We start from the raw sequence: 19,883 nt of genomic DNA, 5'->3' as shown, positions 1-19,883 counted from the left end.
ACAACTAGGCTATAGGCCCAAACAATGTAGAAAGATCCTCAAGTAATTCTTTCCCTTCAACAGCCGGCGGTTCCGCCGGTAGCATGATGGCGATCAATCGTGCCCATTCATCGCCATCATTATCCCAGCCATGCATGGTAGCCTGCTGTATGACAAATTCGCCCTGGTGGATCTTTGTCTTCGTCCCATCATCCAAGGACAGCGTGACGTTGCCTTTCGCGACGATGATATAGTCAAGCGACAGGGAGCGGTGCATAGCTCCAACGCTTCGCGGCGGAATGTCGACGATGCGAAAAATCGACCCCTTGTTCACGAACCCGGTGTCGGCGAGTGCTGCATCGTCTCCGGAGTTGACGTCGGCCGGGCTGGACTCACTTGACCAGATCATCGCTGAACCAGCACCATGTGGTAATATGTCCACCGAGATTTCACCATCGCGTGCCACGATAGCTTTGCCCTGGGCGTTATGCGAAGTTACGATGCGGCGCATGGGAGATAAAGGGGATGACATTGTGGCCGCCTCTTCCTGAATTGTGGACTGAGCGAATGAGGCTTGAGAGGCTTTGCCAGAAATCTCGTAACCAGTGAGCTGGGCACTTGTAGCTCAGAGGGCAAACCCGAATATACGCTCAGGACGCTGCAAAGAGCAAAAGTGGGGAGTGTTTCGGAGATCCGATGCTTTCTGGGGTTGCCGCAACGCGGAGACCTGCTTGCCAGCGCGCGGCGATGGAAGTGGGGTCAGCCCTTCACCCAAGGAAGGCCGTTGAATAGACTACGCCCATACAAAAAGTCGACAGTCTTCAAGCGCTTAAAATGCTGACAAGGCTTAATTGAAGTGGCTGATGTGTGCGTGTGTCGTGTACCCAGAACAATGACTAGACGCGGAGTCAAAGATTGGTCAATCCGTCAAGTTCACCAAGCAGAGATTCTGCAAGATAGGAGACGTTCTTATGCCGCCTCAGAGCCTCTGAACAGACCTGTAAAACCGTGGTTGCGTTATCAATGGCCTGTAGACTGTCATCTTCAGCAGTAATGCAAGGTCTGCCCACGCCACGGCTCAGAAAGGGTGGCCACATCTGATCGTCCGGAGGGAGCCTGTCGATCGCAATATCGACGAATCTCGTGGCGGAGGTTGAAATCTCCCATCGTGCGTCATTATCTACCCGGCTGAGAGTCCAGAGAATGATGGCCACCCGATACAGCGCGACTGGCCACCATAGCGGCCGGATCTCGATGTCCATGCTGTGGAGAACCCGTAGTATCTGGCCGCAATGGAAGACGGCTTCTCGGGGTCTGCGTAATGCACTTGAAGATAATTGTGGAACAACTTGGGGCTGCTTTGAAAGCGCCCGCGAGTACTGTTCCACTTGTGACCATGAAGTAGCCAGTTTCAGATTCAGCAGATGGTAGAGAATTTCTGTGACTTGTTTCAGAACCAGATGTCTCATTGTTTCCGTCTGCAAAGCATGAAAAACATTCCACCATGTCTGTAGGAGAGTTCTAATTTCTTCGAAGCGCAACGTAGAAGACGTGTGGCATGCGCTTGCCGAGAACCGTGATGGCTCCTTGTCGGAAACACAGAGCATGAGTTCGCATAATTGAGCGGTTAAAATGTGTATAGGATACAGCAGGAGACGCATGTGTAAAATCTGGAGCCTTGGTTTCCAATGGTCGAGCTTTTTGTCCAAAAGAGCCTGGAACAGCTCTGGCAGCGAGGTCTCCGAGGGGACAAAATCCCTTGAGTCAGCCTCCGGTCCATGAGATTTTTTCCAGCATTGAAACCAAGTCGAAGCATCGGGTGCAAGCCAGAGATCATCACTGTCCGGTAAAGCCTTCTCCAAGTCCGGGATTGTCAGTGTTGGATTTTTGTCATACAGGATGCTAATTTCTGCGTCAACCATAACTAGGCTGGACACAAGTCTGCGAAATATGAAAAGATTGTCAACAAAGTTCTTGGAACTCTGGAAAATAACTTACCTCGACGTATGCTCTCTTTCCAGCCAGGAATTCCAGAGAGGCTCGATGTCAGCTTCGTTGGAAGTGACATACGGCGTGTTTGGATCTCTCTCAAAGAAGCGTGAGTGCTTTGATAACTATTGAAGATGAGTTTTGTCAGCAGGATTATCCCCATGTCATGAAGATTATGATAGCAGCACTTACCATCAGATATTGGTGCATTTGGCCGAAACTCGATTCCATGAGCCATTTATCTCCACTAAAAGCTGCTTGATAGGTACTCAACAAGGCACACTCGGCGAGAATCATGCTCCGCGGATTGGTGTTATCTTTGTCTAAAAGATGCAACGTAGTTAAACGACAGATTTCCAGAAGGCCCATGGACAGTCGACGAGCCTTGATGGCAGGGTCCCTCATCGCGCCATAAGCAATCATTAGTAAGAGCATGACGATAGCAAGCTGCTCGTGTTTGCCAGAAGCGATGGCATTCGGATCGAAGGATCGTTTGTTGATCAAAGGGTAATATGGCTCGAAACTTGTCAAGAATGTTTCCAGATAGATTTGCAGTACAGGTGTTGGTGGGAGCATCAAGATGCTCGACGAACTGTAGCGTTTCAAATCTGCCATCAAGAACCGAGTGCCAGGATTAGAGTTGACATTGAGCGAGTCTAGAGTTAGCCGGAAGAAATGCTGCGCTGTCGCCAATATCCTCTCCCTGGTTGTTTCGGCAAGTCGGACATTCTCGAGATACTCCTCCTGTCTAAATTTTTGCGCTCTCCAAGTGGTAGAGATATTCGACCATGGCGCCGAATCTGCGTAATTGTCTCCTAGGCGAGCAACGTTCTCAGCCGACCGTGTGGGAGTTGCCGCCGTCTGAGCTCCAATGGATGGAGCTGACGAAAGGGCATCCACTGGAAGAAACAAGCTGTGGAAATTGGGCGTCGCTGCCTGGGAGGCGAATAAGCCCTCCCATCCCCAGTCAAATTGCGAGAATATATGGTTAGTGTCCTCTAGGCCATCAGTTATACGTGTATCTAGCTGTGGGTGTGAGGATGTTTGACTATCTGCTTCTGGAGGAATAGCGGTGTTTGGGCCACCATTGGCATTTGCGGCTTCGATTGTGGCAGCACCTTGCGGAGGAAGTAGCGGGTCAAGATCGGGGCCTTCCAACATCGGCGTCAAAGCTTGTGCCGTTACAAACTGGCTACTGGCGTGTCTCGGCGAATTCGAAACGTGTAGGTTCTGGTGATCAACCTTCGTTGCCTCGGATGCCAATGTTTCCCTCGTAGAACTGCTGTGGCGTAGAGCTTGGTTGCTTGCACGTAGCAACGGAGCTGGGGTAGTTGTTGTGGTTGAAGTCTCCAGCAATTCAGTTTGCTCGTGCCGGTCCTGGTCATCCGGTATCCTCTGCGGCACATCAAAGCCTGAATGATCAGACCTGGAAAGCCGAACTGAAGTCCGCGGAAGGCAAGAGAGATTCTTCAAGCGACACCGAGCACAAGGGATTTGACGATCACACTTAGTCTTGTTTCTAGCACAGCGAAGACATGCAGCTTGTAGGGCTTTGTCGGAGGCATGAGAGGAGCCACCGTGGGTAACATCAGCCACTTGCGTTGGTCTTATTGATGCCGGTCTAGAATGCGTGGTCGCGTGCTTTTGAGCTGCATCTCTTCGGTCGGAGTCAGAAGGATTGCGAGAAGATGGGGACAGGGCGATTTGTTGGGGGGTAGCAACAACATCGGCGACTTACTTCCGACTGAAGGTCAATTGACACACATCGCAAGTGAACGGACGAACTTTGGTATCTAGGCGCGGTAGTATGATAGTAAGCAGTTGAATCTGGGTCGAGGACAGGTACTACTCCTTACGGGTCAGGACATGACGTTGCAGATGCTCCGCTCGGCTGAACTCTCGGCCGCAATACGTGCAGAATACCATCTGACATGGAAGAATCGGTATAGTTAACTATTCATTAGAAAACGGAGCTGAGAATTATCGACTCGGACTCCGTGTCGTGTCCAGTGCTTGTTGTGTTGGAGAACGCCAAGTGCTGTCGACCTACTCGTAGGTATAGATTGGGATCGGGCCATCGTGCGGAGTATCTGGGGTATTAGCAAAGCCGGGGGCGAACGGAGTAATTCCCGGTCTACCCACAAACTCTGGCGGTTTTTGAGAAATGGGCGCCGAAGAAGAGGTCAGGTTCAATGCCTGAGCTGAATCGATAACAGAGAGGCCAACATACAAAAGTTCATCAATTGCTTTCTTTCCAGTGACCAAATTCAATTAGACCTATATCTATGTATGTGGGCGACAGCGCTGAATAACACGCTGCAATACAATACAATGCAAAAGATTATATACAAGGAACGGAAAAGACATTACATCCAACGTGATTGACACCTGGGTGGTTCAATCAGCTAAATCAAAAAAAGAGCGCTCAATAAGGAGGTTTAATCAACCGACTCGATCGGTTCTCCTTTTCCAGCTCGTCGGTGCTTTTGCCTGGGCTTATGCCCGCCAGTAACGAACCCAAGTCGAATTTCTCGTTGTTGGGTGGAGATGAGATTGGAGCAGCGCTTTTCCGGCTCACGGGTCGTGAGGTCTTCTTGATGCTGTGAGCGTCCCTCGTTGGTGGTGAAGAGTAGGTGGCGCTAGTTGCCCGTTTGGATTGAGGACTCGCGTCTCTAGCTTCAGATGAGGTTGCAATAGGCACTTCGGCTGATTCATCTTGAGTCCGAGCTGGAGAGATGTCTCGCGGCCATGTTCCTGGTAGATTGAGTGTTGATGGGATTTTCGGAACCGGAGGAACATCAGAATCTCTTCGGGGATCTGCTGTGACAGCTGGAGCCGTCGCCTTATCATGAAAAGTCTCCTCTTCATCCTTCGGAAAAGTCTTGCTCGATCTGGAGGTCTGAGGTCGAGAGTTCGTACCGTTCGGGCCCTTTGAGCGATTGTTGTCGACATCAAATGTGGAGAGATTCGCCTCGTCAGCTTCTGTCCAACTAACCATGCTACTTGTCCCGCTGCTGACAGTGCTTCTCCTCGACCCTGAACCGATTGTTGGTCTGCGTAACGGACTCTGCCGTCTTGTACCATTTCTAGCATAGCTCGACAAAGCACGTTTGAGATCAGTGACTTTGATGGTCGAGTCTCGACTAGATGTGGTTGGCTGTCTCGAGGGTGAACCAGTACCGCTCGTTTTTCTGTTCTTCGTGAGTGTTCCTAAACCACCAAGTAAGCCAAATGTCGGCGTTGTCGAGCCATTTGCGCCAACTGGAGATTCTCGACCACTTGTGGAACCATGCTTGCGAACTCCATTGACACCGAGATGGGGAGGCTGGGGAACAGATGACGTCGCAGTTCGTGAACCAGTCATGGAACCGGCGCTTTCCTTCTCCACTGCAGCAATACATGCTTCTCGGGACCAACCCGCACACATCTCATCCTTGACTTTTTGAGGAAGTTGGTCTTCACGAGAGGCCTTAGGAGCTGCTGCAATCCCATAACCATAGCCAAAGCCAAGTGTCGGAATGGAGAATACTCGGCCAGGAGATGAAGGAGCCGATGTTGGAGGGGTAAGAAGCGAGTTGTCGTATGCAATTGTGATCTCATCGACAACTTCTTTGATTGACAAGAACGGTTTAATGGTCTTGATGGCCTCCTCTGGATAGTCTGGTCGCTTCTCCGTAACGGTTGGTAGCTCCCGAATATCTTCAATTGGCAGCGCAGGTGTTTTGACCTTCTCAAACCAGATACTAAATCGTTTCCTCCGTGAGATCTCAGCATTGATCTCGTTTCCAACCGCACTGACCTCGAAGTCAAATTTCTCGGCAATGGTCCACAGATAGCCATTGACAATACTTGCAACATTGACTTTGCCGTGAGGGGAGACTATCTCTCCATTGAGGGAAGTTTCCTGTAATCTCAAAATCATAGGTAGTCCGGTTCGAATGGCATTGACTCCGAGTCTCTCAACCAACTTAGTCAACAACAAATAGAGCAACAATGTGTTCGGTTCGTTTTCAGGATCATCGAGAATGCTGTCATAGATGGCCAAATGCAACAGCTGAAGAAAACTTGATCTTGCCGGTTTTGGCTCTTTTCGGGACGCTCCAGAAACTGCCCGCTTAGCAGTGATAGCCTCACCTGGTTGTAGCGTGCTCCTTTTGTTCTGCCCGTGTTTTCGATGTCCATCCTTTGGCAATAAAAGGTCAGCTTTATTCGTCTCCAACTTGAGCCAGGCCAGTAGCGCATCAATGTAGGCGACTCTAACTTCTTTCTCTTCATCCTTCAACAGCCATTGAGTTCCTTCCCAGACCTGCACACCAACTCGAGAGCGAGCCTCAATAGGAGCTCCAACAGGCCCTCTTCTGCTATTAGCACGGTACAAAATATCCTTGATTATTTGAACGGCAGTCAGCCTGGCAGTGTTGAAAGAAAAGAAAGAAGAAGTCGATGGATCTTCTTGAATATTCGCGGATTCAGCGATGGCTCTTGCAGCGGCCGCCGGATCGGTTATCGCAGCGACAGAGTTTGGAACTTCAGACTGAGCGGATGGTTTGAGGCGTGCTAAGATTGCCGAAATCATATCGCTAATCTGATCGGTGTAGTAGATGTGATTTGATAGCGACGCAATGCATTTTTGGAGTCGAATGATTAGTTCCTGTCGTACTGCGGAAGGGTTGGCTTGGGTTTTTGATGGTGTTTTCGGTTTTTCAGAGCCGCTCAATACAGTACTGGGATCGAAAACTTCCTTGGCTTCGCGAAAGAAGCCTGTTGTGTCGTGTGATTGAGGAGAGACGAAACGAGTGTTTGGTCCACCCAATTGTAGCAAAGCCAACATGTGGTAGATCAGACCCAGTAAGACATCCATAACACTAAGACCGATCAAGTTGACCGAGGAACTGAGCAACCAATCAATAAGGGTAGTGAGAACAAGCTGTTTCTCAAGCATATCTTCAGTGATGGGACTTCGGACCAGCGTCTCCATGGCGGTCAGCACGATGATGAATCGATCTTGAACAGGAGTCCATTTGGCAATGGTCTCGAATAATGAAGTCGCCCAATTCCCTTGTCGAGCAAATTCCGGGGCGATCTTTGGTGGACTTTTGGATGCAATGAACTTCAAAGTCAGAGCAGTGGCCAGCCTCGTCTGGCCACGAGTGCTGCCAATGCCAATAGAAAAGATTTGCTTCAAACATCTCAAGGCCAATGCTCGAACCTCTTCCTCCGCGACCTTATCTGCCCCAGCGGTGGTTTCCACGGCTGTCGCGGGATCTCCCTCAGCAGTGTCGACGGTGGTGACGGTTGCAATGCTCATGCGCCTCCTACGCGCAAAATCATCATCAAGTCTCTCGCTAGTTCTTGCCCGTTGTTGAAGAGTGGCCAAAACATTCTCTTCTTCCAAAGATAGGTTCTCGAGTATAACAGGCATGACCATGTTGAGTTGACGGTTGGAGTCTGCGGCAATAGCTTCAGAGGCCACGACGGCGCGGAGGGCCCGGAGACCAAGATTGCGCCATCTCAGGGACGCAGGTATGGAGTCACCAGGTTGTTTACTGGGAGTGTTTTGTTTTGAAGCATACTCGGCATAGAGTTGAACAATAGACAAATATTGCTGAGCGCGCTGCTGATCGGCAGATAGAGAAGCAGCATCAACGTGTTTACAGTAAGCTTCAAAGGTCGGAACCGACTCTTCCACCATGTTCACATCTTTGGATCGCAAGATTGAATCGAGGATGATCAGAACCGAGCGGGCGTAGAGAGAAATGTCGCGGGGGGCCTTTTCAATGATGGCCGTGAGGATCTGAAGGGTGATCTGGACATTACTATAGCGCAGTCAGCGAAACAGCTTCGATGGGATTCGAGTGAGTAATTTCAAGTACCCCAGTCTCCCTTTCCAGACATCATGTGCATTCTTCTTTTCCAGAAATTCGCCGACTTTCTGCAGTTTATGCCGACGCGTGCTCGCGTAGTAGAGCAAGTAGCTCAATTCGGAGGCATTTGGCTTGACTTCTTGAACGGTCTTTTGGTATTTGGGATAGCACTTGAGGACCAAGACTTGATGCTTGGGACGACATTTCTGGCCCGCCGAGTGAATGGGGTGGAGGAGGGAGCTCATGGTGAGGGATTAAGCGGATTAGGAAACGGACGACGAGCGCGCTGGAGCATTTGCGACTCAAAGGAGGCGATTTATGAGGTCCGTGGGAGCAGCATAGTTGGTTCAGTCGTTGTTGGTGGTGACGCGTTGTCAAAGAATAACGATGGTTGAAGGAGCGCACGTGTTAGGAGTAGCGAACGAAGGGACAGATGTTAGAAAATAGTAAGCCTGGGATAAGTTGATGGCCGGAATGAGCTGCTAAATTAACGAGTGCCTTGAGTTCTTGTTCTGCAGGATGACGACTGTCGTCTAAACGATAGCAAGAATTGAATGGATGGGATCAAATAGTGGGAATGCAGATGAACAAAGTGTTTGGTTGACCATGTGCTGCAGCGATCGTGACTAGGATTGGGATTGGGAATCGGATATGGATGGCACGAGTACGACGAGCCTGGACTCCGAGTCTTGGAGAAGGCAAAGATGATCCGTTTGCTCCGCAGACCCCCGGTTGATAGTAGTGAGATGGATATCCGTACTGGACAGTCAAAAATTCACCCTTTGAGATTCAAGTTCGGGAACTTTTTGGAGGGCCACTTTGGGCTTTCGTGTTCGGTAAACCGTGCGAGACCGAGTCCCTGAGAAGCTCCTATTGATAGGGAACAACGCCTCGTACAGAGTAGTGCTCAAGAGCTTGAACAGGGAGATTAGGCTGGCCCTTCGCCTTACCTTCCGTGATCATTATGAGCCTACGTCATACTCCCACTAGCGATCCATTAGCCAGTCGAGGTCACTCAACGAAGCATCGTACCTGCAAACAGACAATTAGGTATCCGTACGTAGATGCTAGGTACCTAGAACCACACCCAAGTACGAGTTTGCCTACCGTCTAGGCATCTCATGACCCGTTACCAACTCACACCCTCACATCACACAGCCCATCAATGACCACCCAAAACCTCTTGATTAACCCCCCCTCCGTAAGAATAACATCAGCCCCCGTAGCCTTGACCTCGACCGAGCCCTGCTCGCCCAATTCCTTCCCCTCCACGGCCGGCCCAAACTCCCAGGCCAAATAGATCATCTCCCCGGTCTGCTTGATATTTCCCTTGGGCAGGAACCTCCATCCGGCGCGTTCGTCCAGCAGGGCCCCCGCCTTCTCGCTCACGGCATCGTGGCCCACAAACACGCTGCCATCCGGTTCGTGGAATTGCACGTCGGCCGTGTATGTGGCTTTGACGGTTTCGAGGCGTTTGGCCGCGTCGCGTTGCGAGAACACGTGCAGGAGGTTGTTGATGGCGAGCTTGTGCGCGGTTTGCGGGCTGGGGATGTTCGTGTTGGTGGCCATTTTGATTGATGGATGAGGTGTGTCTTAGTATGCGGTTGGTCCCAAGACGAGCTGCTCACTCCGAAGCAGGAATTGATGTCACGGAATGTTGATGTAGATACGGCGCTGAAGAGATCAGGAACGCCTGTAGCGATACTCACTAATTTCAACATATATGCTCGTTTCTATATATACCCACAAAATTAGAATCATCCCCCCGGCTTTCCTCAATGCCGCGACGGCCGTCTGAAAGAACGCCGCACTCTCCAGAAGTGCGTATACCCAATCTCCGACCCTGATATACCTACTGTAGTTGAACATTTAGTCATCCCCAAGAAACTCAATATCGGTGCGCTGAATAATCACTTCCTTCGATCAAAAGATCCCGCTATGTACTGGGATTCACGGCTGAGCTTCTATATGGGGATAGTACATACATACCAAGGTATGTCCACCTAAATTCGATTAGGAAATCACTTTGGGACTCTTGTGTTCGCACATCCGGTGGGTTGAGACTAATAATGGAACCACAAGTCTCCATGTAATGCACCAATCTAGTGTTCATGCCAAGTATCCAAAATGGTCAGGTAGGTCGATCGTCGAGCTGGTATGGTTGTCGGCTATCAATATTTATACAGCTGGTCCCAATGTGTGGATCAGAAGAGTGTTAACCTCCAGGAACGAAGACGTTCAATCAGTGACAAAGCGCTGTCCTAATGCATTATTGATCCACTCCACATTGCCCAAATCCATCATCTCCACGTTTTTTGCCTTGCTTAGATAGGCAGGACCGGGTGGCGGGTCCTATATCCATATCCCACCTAACTGACAGCCACTTCCATAAACTCCTGTGACTTCGGACATTTACCCCGTCCCCGCCCTTTTCCTCGACCCCAGAAAGTAGAACACACATAAAATGATGGTAGCACGCATCAGAACCGGCTCACATCTCTCCCAAATAGCTTAACAGCAACCCACTGAATGGGCACGAGGAATTTATTCCTCCAACTAAGCGTCATCGTGAGGTATGCACCGCGCCACAGTAAGAAAGCGATCCAACCCCTGAAATTCAACCCAGACGCTTTACTCGCCACCCCTCCATTCCCATTCCCGTTTCCATTCCCACCACGCCCCGAAACCGGCGGGCCTTGCAGAACAGCCTTGGCACCACCGATGTAGGTGAAAACGCCCAGATTGCGGAACGTGAACCCTTTATTCTGCGCAAACGCCTCGGGGTCCGGGTATTTATTCAGGGCTTTGGCGAGCCACAGGGCCTGCTGGTTCGCGACCTGCGCGGTGGCCGGGAGGGCGCCGGACTTGAGCTTCGTGGCGTCGCCGAGCGCGAATACATCTTTCACGTAGGCGTGGGGCTGTGGATCGTGACCGTGGTCCGGATCGCCGTTGACTTCGGCGTCGATTGCTGCGTCCGTTGTCAGGTTGACGCGGAAGTGGTCGTCGATGAGGAGGGAGCCGGACCGCGCGTCGCGCTCGATGATCCACTGCCGCGTATTGGGGTTCTCGACGGCCGTGGCACCGCCCTGAGTGATCTGCGCCGAGCGCACGGGGAAGCGACGTACGTGGTTGAGCGCCTTCTCAATGAATGGGTTGTTTTTGTTCCCAGTTGACCATACGCACAACCCAATGCCGACGTCGCCCTCCTGTTTCGTGCGGATGGTGTAAACGCGGCCTTTGACCTGGTTGGCTTGGTTCTGTCGCGCCTCGGGGTCGTTCGGGAAGCCCTTGCGTAGCTCTTCGACATCGTGGCTGGTCTTGATCTGCACGTTCTGCCGTTTATACTGTTTTACAGCATAGTCGGCGAGGCTGGCGTCGAACATGGGCAGGACTTTGGGCGCGACGTCGTAGAGCGTTATCTGGATGTATTTGAGGAGTTGTGGGTGGAGGCGGCTAATGTCGTCACGGATTAGGTCTGAGAGACACGCGGCAAACTCCATGCCTGTGGGCCCGCCGCCAACGATGGCGAAGTGTAGCAGGTAGCGCTTCGTTTCTTCCGGGATGATGGGGAGTCGCGCCAATTCAAAGAGTTCCAAGATGCGTCGCCGGATGGCTTGTGCGTCACGTACGTCTTTCAAGAACATGGCGTTCTCGCGGACTCCCTTTGTGTTGAAGGTTTGGCTGTAGCATCCCACTGCGATGACCAATTTGTCGTAGGACACTGGGAATGTAGGGACTTGGGTCTTGCTCGTCCCTCCAGCGTGGAGGGTTCTTTCCAGTACATCATTCGTACGTTCTTCATTCACTTTCCTGGGTCCTGTGAGGGCATGTCCAACATCTGGATCCAGGACGGAGGGCTCCACGGTGATGAACTTGTCGACGAAATTGACGTCGTCAGCCCATCCCTGTACGTATTCCACCTTACTGTTTCTCTTTCTCACGGACTCCAAAACGTTTCGGAACTCGAGTGTGCCGACGGTGGTGTCGTTCAGGAGAGGGGTAAAGACGAAGTATGATCGAGGTGAGACAATGAGGACGCGATATTTCTTCGGGTCGAGATGGCGAGAGAGGACGTAGCCTGGGTCATGGTGTGCGCATTAGAAGGAGGGGTCTTCACTGACAATAGATAGGCGGGGTTGCTAGGTACATACCTGCCCATCCACTCCCCAAGATGACGACTTTCTCTCTCGTGTCGTTCTTTAATTGTTGGGGAGGTTCAACAGGAGTAGCATATGCACGCCTCTGAGACGCACAGAGAACTGTACGGGTAGAATGTTGAAACAGAGTCTGTCTACAGACTAGATCCCGCCCACGTTGCCATCGAGGCAGTCCCAGTGCCCGAAGACGCATTGTGTAGGTTTTGTCAATATGTTTAGGATGGTGAGGGGGACGACTTGGGGGACCTAGTTACCAACCTGTACAGAAAGCCATCACCACCTCAGTCCTCAAAAATGAAGGGAGGGAAATGTCTTGAACAGGAGTCTTAGACAGGTCACACAATAATTGGAAAGACACCTGGTATAGTATGACTCCAACATGAGGATGAATGACCAAAAACCCTCAGGTCCTGATCCCCGGAGTGAGCCTGAGCGTCTCGGGATCGACATTACCTCAACCGCCCACTGCCCTGAGTTCATCATTACAGACCAGGTACCATTTTCGTGCGTGCAAACTCTAAAAAGACGGGACTTTGCGTCATGCCTGCTTCGTATCCGTACAACCGCCCTCCGAGGCTTGCCAGTGAGTGAATGTACTTCAGCGCATGCTTCGTCGTACGGATAGTCGTGATGACTCGTGACTCCTGAGAGGACCGGAAGTGGACCGTCAACGAAAAAGGTTGAAAGAACCTCCCGGTAGCCGAAAAAGTGTAAATTTAGGCGGGCATCAAAGGTTGAGGACAGCCCCTGGTAATTGGTTGAGGAAGATGTTGTCCGTTTTGAGATGGATGACTCTTCCGGTCCCCGAAGGTGCTGGCTCTGGGTTTTGATGAGCCCGCCCGCACGGAGAGTGGGTTGAGGCATGTACGAAGTACGAGTACCAGTTTACGGAGTATCGTATTCAGGTCTTGGGAATATGTGGGTGCGAGGTGCGAGGTGCGAGGTGCCTATGGTCGCTGTTATGGCTTATCGAGATTCAAATGCTTAGCACAGGCACTTCATACATACCTAGGTATGCATACTCTACTGCCGCACACTCCGAGTTGAAATACAAGCTTCAAGTTCAAGTTGGGGGAGGAGTCCATCTACGCTGTTTGCCCGAGTCCCTCGGCCCGAAGGCAGCTCATGGCGGAGGATGGGATGCGATGGACAGTTGGAGTCGAGCGCGCGTGCGGAATGTGGAGGTCATTCTCGGCTAGACATGTGCTTCTACTTCTAGTACGAATACATATCTTGGAGCTGAGGCACACGATAAGGAATCATGACTCCCTGCATTCAAAGGTCTCTGACGGCGAATTCCTTAGGCACATGAATCTCACACCGAGGTACACCGAACTCTAGAATGGACCACATGGCCATGTCCAGAAAACTTGAGGATTTGTATCATTCACGCTCGTTATCGTCATCATAGTGGTCTAGTCACAGATAGAAAAGGGACGAACACTTCTCTGAGTGTCCATATCTCCTTCCCTATCTGGGAGAGCTCACATCGTGACAGTCCTATCCCTTGGTGAAATATATACATAAACAGAAAAAGACACCTGGCTTTCTTTCATGCATGTTCTTTTTCCCAGCGGAATCGACCCATCGTATGACGGTCTTCGATGATTCGAGAAACGTAAACATTCAATCAAGGGGAAAGCAGGACCTTCCCAGCCCCATCCCATCCCATTTTGCACCAAGCAAGCAGAATTTCGTTCCCTGAGAAATCTCTGAACCTCTAGTACTCCCTGTCACAAGAACGTCACTGTCATCCACCCACTTTGTTGCAGGATCAACTCCGGTACCGTATGCCACGCTTGCACGGAACGAATGACTGGTGTTGTAAGTAAAACTGTAGATTAGTATGTTCAACGAAAAGAAATGTTGGGTGTTTGTGACGGTACCCCCCAGTGAAAAGTGACGAGGGCAAAGGAGGGATCTCCTCTCCTCTCACTTTCAAAGGCGAATCACTTTTCTCCAATACCACATCACTTCTCGGCTTTCTGCCAAGAGTTCAAATAGGCCATTAATCCAACTCCTATCAAAACCACTCCAAGCATAGACACGTACGGTGCTGATTGGGAGAGAGGATCACCATGGACATTTCGTTCTTTGAGCACGGTTGCGACCGCCTGCTCCAAATGCTTCGGAAGTTTCGGGGTTCGTACTTGACCATTGGCATGTGATGGCCATTTGGTCAAAGTCTTCATGTCAAGCTGCGACTCTTCCGCGGCAGTGGCCCTCACCGCTCGGTCAAGTTCTGTTGATGGCTCTCGCTCGATTGACTCGGTGCTTTTCGCTGCCGACTTTTCATTTTCCTCTCTGATTTTTGTAATCATCTCAGCAAGGCTAGCACGAGCCTGGCTTGCGTCTGTCTCGGCAACTTCAGCACGCCGTCGGAAGTGATCCATGTCGGTCTTCAAGGTCTGCATTTCTGCTACGACCGCATCCAGGCTCTCTTTTAGTTGTTGCTCTTTTGACGACAATTCTTGATCGTCTTGGACCGATTCAGGTTGGGTCTCAAGCGTGGATTCGGTGCTCTCGGGGTCAGTTGATCGCTGCTCTTCCTCTACCTGAGACACTGGCCGGGTAGCGGCATGTTGCTCAAGTGTTCGAACCCGCTCTTCCGCACTCTCTCGTGCGGAACGCTCCTCCAGAAGCTTGTCTTCTAATTGCTTGACCCTGGCACCCTGCGAGTCAAGCTCTTTCTTTGCGATTGACAAAGCTTCGATCAATGACAACATTTGACTGCTTTGAGTGTTGGTGGGAGAGTGGTTTGTACTACTAGCTTTCGCTGTCTCGCTCCGTCTGAGTAGATTCGTAAATGAGCTGCTGCTGGCTGGACTGGCCCTTGAAACATCAGGCTTTTCTGGAAGTGGTTGTTGTGGGGGAGGTGCCGGAGGGTCAGCAAACCGATTGGCATGGTCGAGTTTCACACTCTTGGACCGTCCATTTGATTGTCGTTGAGCGTGGTTGGAGGATTCTTTCGTCAATGATTGTATCTTAGATGCGTCACCATTAGCATTCATTACTGCGTTAAGAAAGTATCCAGCTTGATCTAATTCTTCCGCCTGCTGCTTGGCAACACGCATTTCAGTCTACTACACGTCAGTTCATGTCTGGACAAGATAACGATCGTCACTTACCGCTACCGTCTTGACAAGGTGTTCTATATTCATAGGGGAGCCGTAAAAATTCATTTGTCTCTGTTGTGCTGCTGAACTCAGTGGTCCTCCGGCAACACTTGAGGTTACAGAGGCTCGACCGTTGGTGACAGGGCCACCTGACCGACTGCGTGAGTGCATCATTGGGGTGCTGACGGGAGAAGGAAGTAGTGAAGTACCATGTGAAGGATCTAGATCTCCAAAGCTGAGGTCGAGGACATTGTTGGAGGAGCTGGGCAAGCCGACGTATTCCACCTTGGCTGAAACTTTGTGATGCACGATGGTCTTTTGGTCTTCGCTGACAATATCAATACCAAGCTCAAGTGTATCATGCTGACGAAGTTCGTGTGGTTCGGACTCGCGGTTTTCCGGTGACAATCTTTGGCCATTGACAAAGGTGCCATTGGAAGACTTCACATCGCGGATCCATACTTTCCCGTTTCGTTCGGCCCAGACTTCGGCGTGTTGACGTGACAAGACTTTAGAGTCGAAATATCCATTCACCGGAGTCGGCACTGTCTTTGCGTTGGTTTGACGACCGACTCGAAGAACCTCTGGATAAAATGGTAAATTAATCTGCTTTCTTTCGAAGGTGCCATTCATGGGCAACAGGGCGAGAATCGCCAAGGTTTCGGACAGCGGTTGACCATTCAGGACTCTGGCGCCGTTGGCTTGACCATTGGCATTCTGACTGGGCAGGGCGGGTTGGACAGCGTTCTTTCCAATCAAAGAATTACCGATGGCGGTTTGGAGGGAACCATTGGCGCGTGCGTTGGATAGACTCGACGTAGATTCCGATTTAGAGACAGGCCAGAATCCTCCTCTTGGTTTTTTCTTAGTACTGGAAGCGGGTTCGGCGGAGGAATCGGACGAGGTGAGAGGGGTTACAGTTGTTGTAGAGCTAGTTGAACTGTTGGAGGAGAGCGAAGAGGAGGAATTGCTTCGAGCGACAGTTTTGCGCTGAGGCATAAACATTCGAGAGACTTCGTCGGAGCTCATGGCCGAAAAGCCTCCACCAGCACCGGCACCACCAACACCATTCCAATTAAGTCTAGAGATGTTTTGAAAATTCGGGGGTGATGCCACAGCAGTCGTCATCGGGAAGATTAAGCGCCAAGCGGGGGTTCAAGTCAAAGGCGGGATCGACTCGAGTCTCAGAGAGACTGTGAAAAGGAAGCGAGGGCGCGAAGGCGTAGTACGAAGAACAAAAACAGACAAATCTTGGTCGGTGGACTCTTCATGTGTCGGGACTCGAGAACTCGTGAAGCGTGTAGAAATCTGCAGGGTGGCGTGTGTTAGCCGGCTCGAAGGACGATACGGGTTTCTGTATCGATTATTGAGGGCGTATTGGTGATCTCTATCAGCTGAAGCACGTACCGAGATGAAGTTGAATAGGAGTGGTGAGGAGGGCTGCTGCTCGCGTGCGATGACCGTGGCCAGCGGGGGTCTGACAGAGAGTGGTCAGGGCGACCCGCTCAACTCCAAAGTGGACGGGCGAGCGCAAAAAGCGGGCGATAGAAGAAAAGGCGCGGGATAGAATACACGGATGGCATTTGAAAGAGGATTGGAGGGAAGTCGGATGTGCTGAAGCGTGAACAAAGGTCAATTGTATGATCAAGAGCCGTTCAAAAAGAGTCGCCCTGGAGGCCGCCTCAGCCCAAAGAGGATTAGCGTGGTAGAATGGGTCGGTTGGAAAGCGCAGGTGGATCATGGAGTTGCAGATGGCAGGTGCATTTGGAGTTTGGTTCTGGTTCTGGTTCGACCTCATCACCAGACAGATTCACAGTGTTGCCTTGTTACAACCACACATCCATTCTGCTTTTCCTTTCATCTCAGTCCTGCTAGTACCGTACAATCGCCAAGATGCCTCCAATGCCACAATCTGCACAACGTCGTGGTCCTCACTGGACTGACAAGCGTACGCCCTCTCGACTCTGGTATATGTTGTGAATATAGCTGATGGCATTATAGTCAAAATGGGCATGTTGATGGGAGGGAGTGAGTCTTCACGATGAGATAATAGAGCTCAAAAAGAACAAACTGACCGATTGAATCCACAGCTGTTGGAGGAATCATGGGACTGATCTATGGTGCGTCCGCGACGCCGAGATCTCTTAGTTTCCTATCTACTAACTTGCAATCACTCCAGGCACCGTGACCGTCTTCCAGTATGGCGGTGGTCAGGCAGGCGTCATGAGAACACTAGGAAAGTACATGGTGGGCTCAGGCGCCACGTTCAGGTATGATGCGCTCCCACCTACCTGGACGACCATTCTAACACCGAAATCAAGTGTCTTCATGGGCATCGGCAGTCTAATTCGAACCGACTCCCCGGAGATGGCTGCAGCAGTATGGGCTCGCTCAAGATATCCTCCTCTAGTCCACCCGCGACGAGATCGACTACAGCTCCGCCAATGATCCTCCCGGTGGCAACAGCATACCACAATGTACATAACTTGAATGGCAGGGGTGGAAAAGTTGATCCATAATCATGAACTGAGCGATACCCTTGAGACAATAATGTGAACAATATTGATGCTACAAAAGATGCGAAGGGCATCAACCATCTTTCTTGATTCTCCTTCCCTTCCATTGATTACTGTACACGCAAGGCCACGACCACTATGCTGGGTGTTGATCTAAAGCCTTGACTTTGATGACACAAAAAGCGCTGTCCAGGTCAACTGGACAGTCACACTCTAAAACTCCCCGCCCTTTGCTATTGGGGGACTTGGTCGAACATATCTGAGTCCTTTGCGCCCTTGGCACATGTCCAGACGACAGCAAGTTGAAGTTGTGTCTGATGTTGGGACAAGAAGTCGTTTGCCGTGTTTTATGGAGCTGACCTGTCGGTTGCAATGTGCTCCAGACTCAGCGGTCGCCGTAGGTTTTCTGTCTATGGGACGAAGGGGGTAAAATTGAGACCCTTTCCTTATGGTTCCGTTTTGATTGACCGCTGGTCATCGTTCACCCAGATATCAATACCCACAGAAGGAAGAAGATCTACTGGAGTCAGTCATGTGCTCTACGAAATTGGGGATTCGCCTCTCACCATTAAAACGCCCATCATTTTGGCCACCAGCCATCGATTACCCTGGACCCGGTTCCAATACTTCAACAGCTCGCGCTGAGCACCTTGAACGTTGTCGACCACATCCTCGGTGTTGGCATCAATTCTCTGCAGCATCTCTCCCTGTTCTGAGACCATGGTCGCCAACTGTCCAAAAATGCCACCCAATTCGTTGATGGTTCGCTCTATTGCTTCGATGGCCTGACCTCTTTCTTGAATATAGGCATTGGCAGGTTGGGCTTCCTCCATGAGTAATAACTGATGATCAGACTGCGGACCATTCTTCATCAAGGTAGAGGTGGACGAGGGTTCAAGCGTCAGGAGGTCGTTTGTGGACATCTGCGGCGTTCTCTGTCGACTTGTGGCGCCCGAATATAGGGGAGACTCGGATCTTGAATCATCAAGATGTGGTTGAGAGCGAGCAGAGACCGAAGAGACGAAGTTCTCTGTTCTTGATCGTGAGGCCTGGATATTCTTTGTCCTCACCTCCAAGACATCTTTAAAATTCGCGGCGACATCGGTAATCTTGTTCTGGAGCATCAGAACGACATTCTTGTTGTGTTGACCTTCTTGGTCCGCAGACCGAGGCAGGGAGGCGGTTGGATGTTGAGATTGCGTGAATTGCTGCAGGGCAGATATCTGGGAGTTGAGAGCGGCCAGGTCTTGTTTTATAACATAAGTCAATTCCGAGATCTCGACAGGTCGATCGTCAAAGATGGCTTTCCTTCTGGCAAGTTGAGCAAGTCTCTCAAGTTTCCCCATAGTGGCACTGATGCCACGACCAATTTGTAAAGCATTACGGGCGAACTCAGAGCGGCCACCTTTTACAGGACCATTGGCTTCCTGCTTTTGAGCATCACTCAGGAGAGACTGCCGTTGCTGGCCCTTGGAGGCGTTCTGGCGCTTCTGCGCCTGGTTGAGGATGGTCCGGAATTCATTTGTCCGGTCTTGAATTGTCGTAGAAACCATTATAAGAATGGTCGGTGTGGATGGGGGCGTAGTAGATGTCCAAGAATTAAAAGCGCATTTTCCCGTGCCGGAGGAGGCACCAGTATTGATCAAAGAATTATGTAGTGCAGTATCTGTCGGGCGCGCAAAAGAATAGTTGGTTGTGCAACTAAACAGGCGCAGAAAAGCTGGTTGAGAGGTCTGAGAGGTTCGGATGAAGATGGCTACAAGTTGTCAATTCTAGAGGTGGTGGCCGTTGAGATGAGAGATGTTGAGGACAGCGACCACTTGAAGGCGCAGGCGCAGGCGTAGGCACATGGTGAACCCAAGGTTCCAAGTAAAGCCGGGCCCGGAATTAGCACGTGCTCGGTACACTTGCCACAATCGCCTCTACAGCTTGATAGTCTAGGCTTTAACAAGCTAGCTCTATGTATTGGCCACTCAGGGGCCAGGAGAGCTCTTTTAGCGTCGAATTGCAGTGTTAGGGCGACATTGACTCGGCACGGATAAGAAAGCCATTGAGCCACATCAGCCACATATCAGTATATGAAGTACATAAAGGATGATCTGTGCTAGATATCACCTCCCGACCCCTCTGAGATCACGCTCATCAATGTTACTAATGATCTACTTGGTACATGAGTCTATCTAGCAAGCTGGCACTTGGACTAATATCAAGGGAACTCACATTCTTCCTCTGTACGACCACAGCCACGGTTGTTGATTCCGA

The 19,883-nt window shown here is 50.8% G+C and overlaps 6 protein-coding genes across 6 annotated transcripts; 1 reads left to right on the top strand and 5 right to left on the bottom strand.

The window, feature by feature from the left end:
* Positions 1-4: 4 nt before the first annotated feature.
* LTR84_007333 (uncharacterized protein) lies at positions 5-8,077 on the bottom strand (the record flags this gene model as incomplete). The annotated part of the gene is made up of 8 exons (XM_064850886.1): positions 5-589; positions 978-1,920; positions 1,978-2,093; positions 2,161-3,380; positions 3,495-3,701; positions 3,750-3,761; positions 4,420-7,784; positions 7,842-8,077. The coding sequence occupies 8 exons, from the start codon at positions 8,075-8,077 to the stop codon at positions 5-7; spliced, it is 6,684 nt and encodes a 2,227-aa protein (XP_064702155.1).
* An 892-nt stretch (positions 8,078-8,969) lies between these two features.
* LTR84_007332 (uncharacterized protein) lies at positions 8,970-9,401 on the bottom strand (the record flags this gene model as incomplete). The annotated part of the gene is made up of 1 exon (XM_064850885.1): positions 8,970-9,401. The coding sequence occupies one exon, from the start codon at positions 9,399-9,401 to the stop codon at positions 8,970-8,972; it is 432 nt and encodes a 143-aa protein (XP_064702154.1).
* Positions 9,402-10,312: 911 nt separating this feature from the next.
* LTR84_007331 (uncharacterized protein) lies at positions 10,313-12,182 on the bottom strand (the record flags this gene model as incomplete). Its single annotated transcript, XM_064850884.1, has 2 exons — positions 10,313-11,910; positions 11,984-12,182. The coding sequence occupies 2 exons, from the start codon at positions 12,180-12,182 to the stop codon at positions 10,313-10,315; spliced, it is 1,797 nt and encodes a 598-aa protein (XP_064702153.1).
* Positions 12,183-13,959: 1,777 nt separating this feature from the next.
* On the bottom strand, positions 13,960-16,233 carry LTR84_007330 (uncharacterized protein; the record flags this gene model as incomplete). Its single annotated transcript, XM_064850883.1, has 2 exons — positions 13,960-15,069; positions 15,118-16,233. 2 exons carry the CDS (start codon positions 16,231-16,233, stop codon positions 13,960-13,962), a joined length of 2,226 nt encoding a protein of 741 aa, XP_064702152.1.
* Positions 16,234-16,998: 765 nt separating this feature from the next.
* Positions 16,999-17,553, top strand: LTR84_007329 (uncharacterized protein; the record flags this gene model as incomplete). Its single annotated transcript, XM_064850882.1, has 5 exons — positions 16,999-17,053; positions 17,107-17,133; positions 17,196-17,225; positions 17,285-17,375; positions 17,427-17,553. 5 exons carry the CDS (start codon positions 16,999-17,001, stop codon positions 17,551-17,553), a joined length of 330 nt encoding a protein of 109 aa, XP_064702151.1.
* Positions 17,554-18,160: 607 nt separating this feature from the next.
* Positions 18,161-19,174, bottom strand: LTR84_007328 (uncharacterized protein; the record flags this gene model as incomplete). Its single annotated transcript, XM_064850881.1, has 1 exon — positions 18,161-19,174. One exon carries the CDS (start codon positions 19,172-19,174, stop codon positions 18,161-18,163), a length of 1,014 nt encoding a protein of 337 aa, XP_064702150.1.
* Positions 19,175-19,883: the final 709 nt, after the last annotated feature.

The sequence above is a fragment of the Exophiala bonariae genome (genome assembly GCF_035927105.1).
Source record: "Exophiala bonariae strain CCFEE 5792 chromosome Unknown scaffold_29, whole genome shotgun sequence".
Taxonomy (NCBI): domain Eukaryota; kingdom Fungi; phylum Ascomycota; class Eurotiomycetes; order Chaetothyriales; family Herpotrichiellaceae; genus Exophiala; species Exophiala bonariae.
The sequence above is the reverse complement of the archived record's forward strand: the minus strand, read 5'-3'. Positions and strand labels throughout refer to the sequence as shown.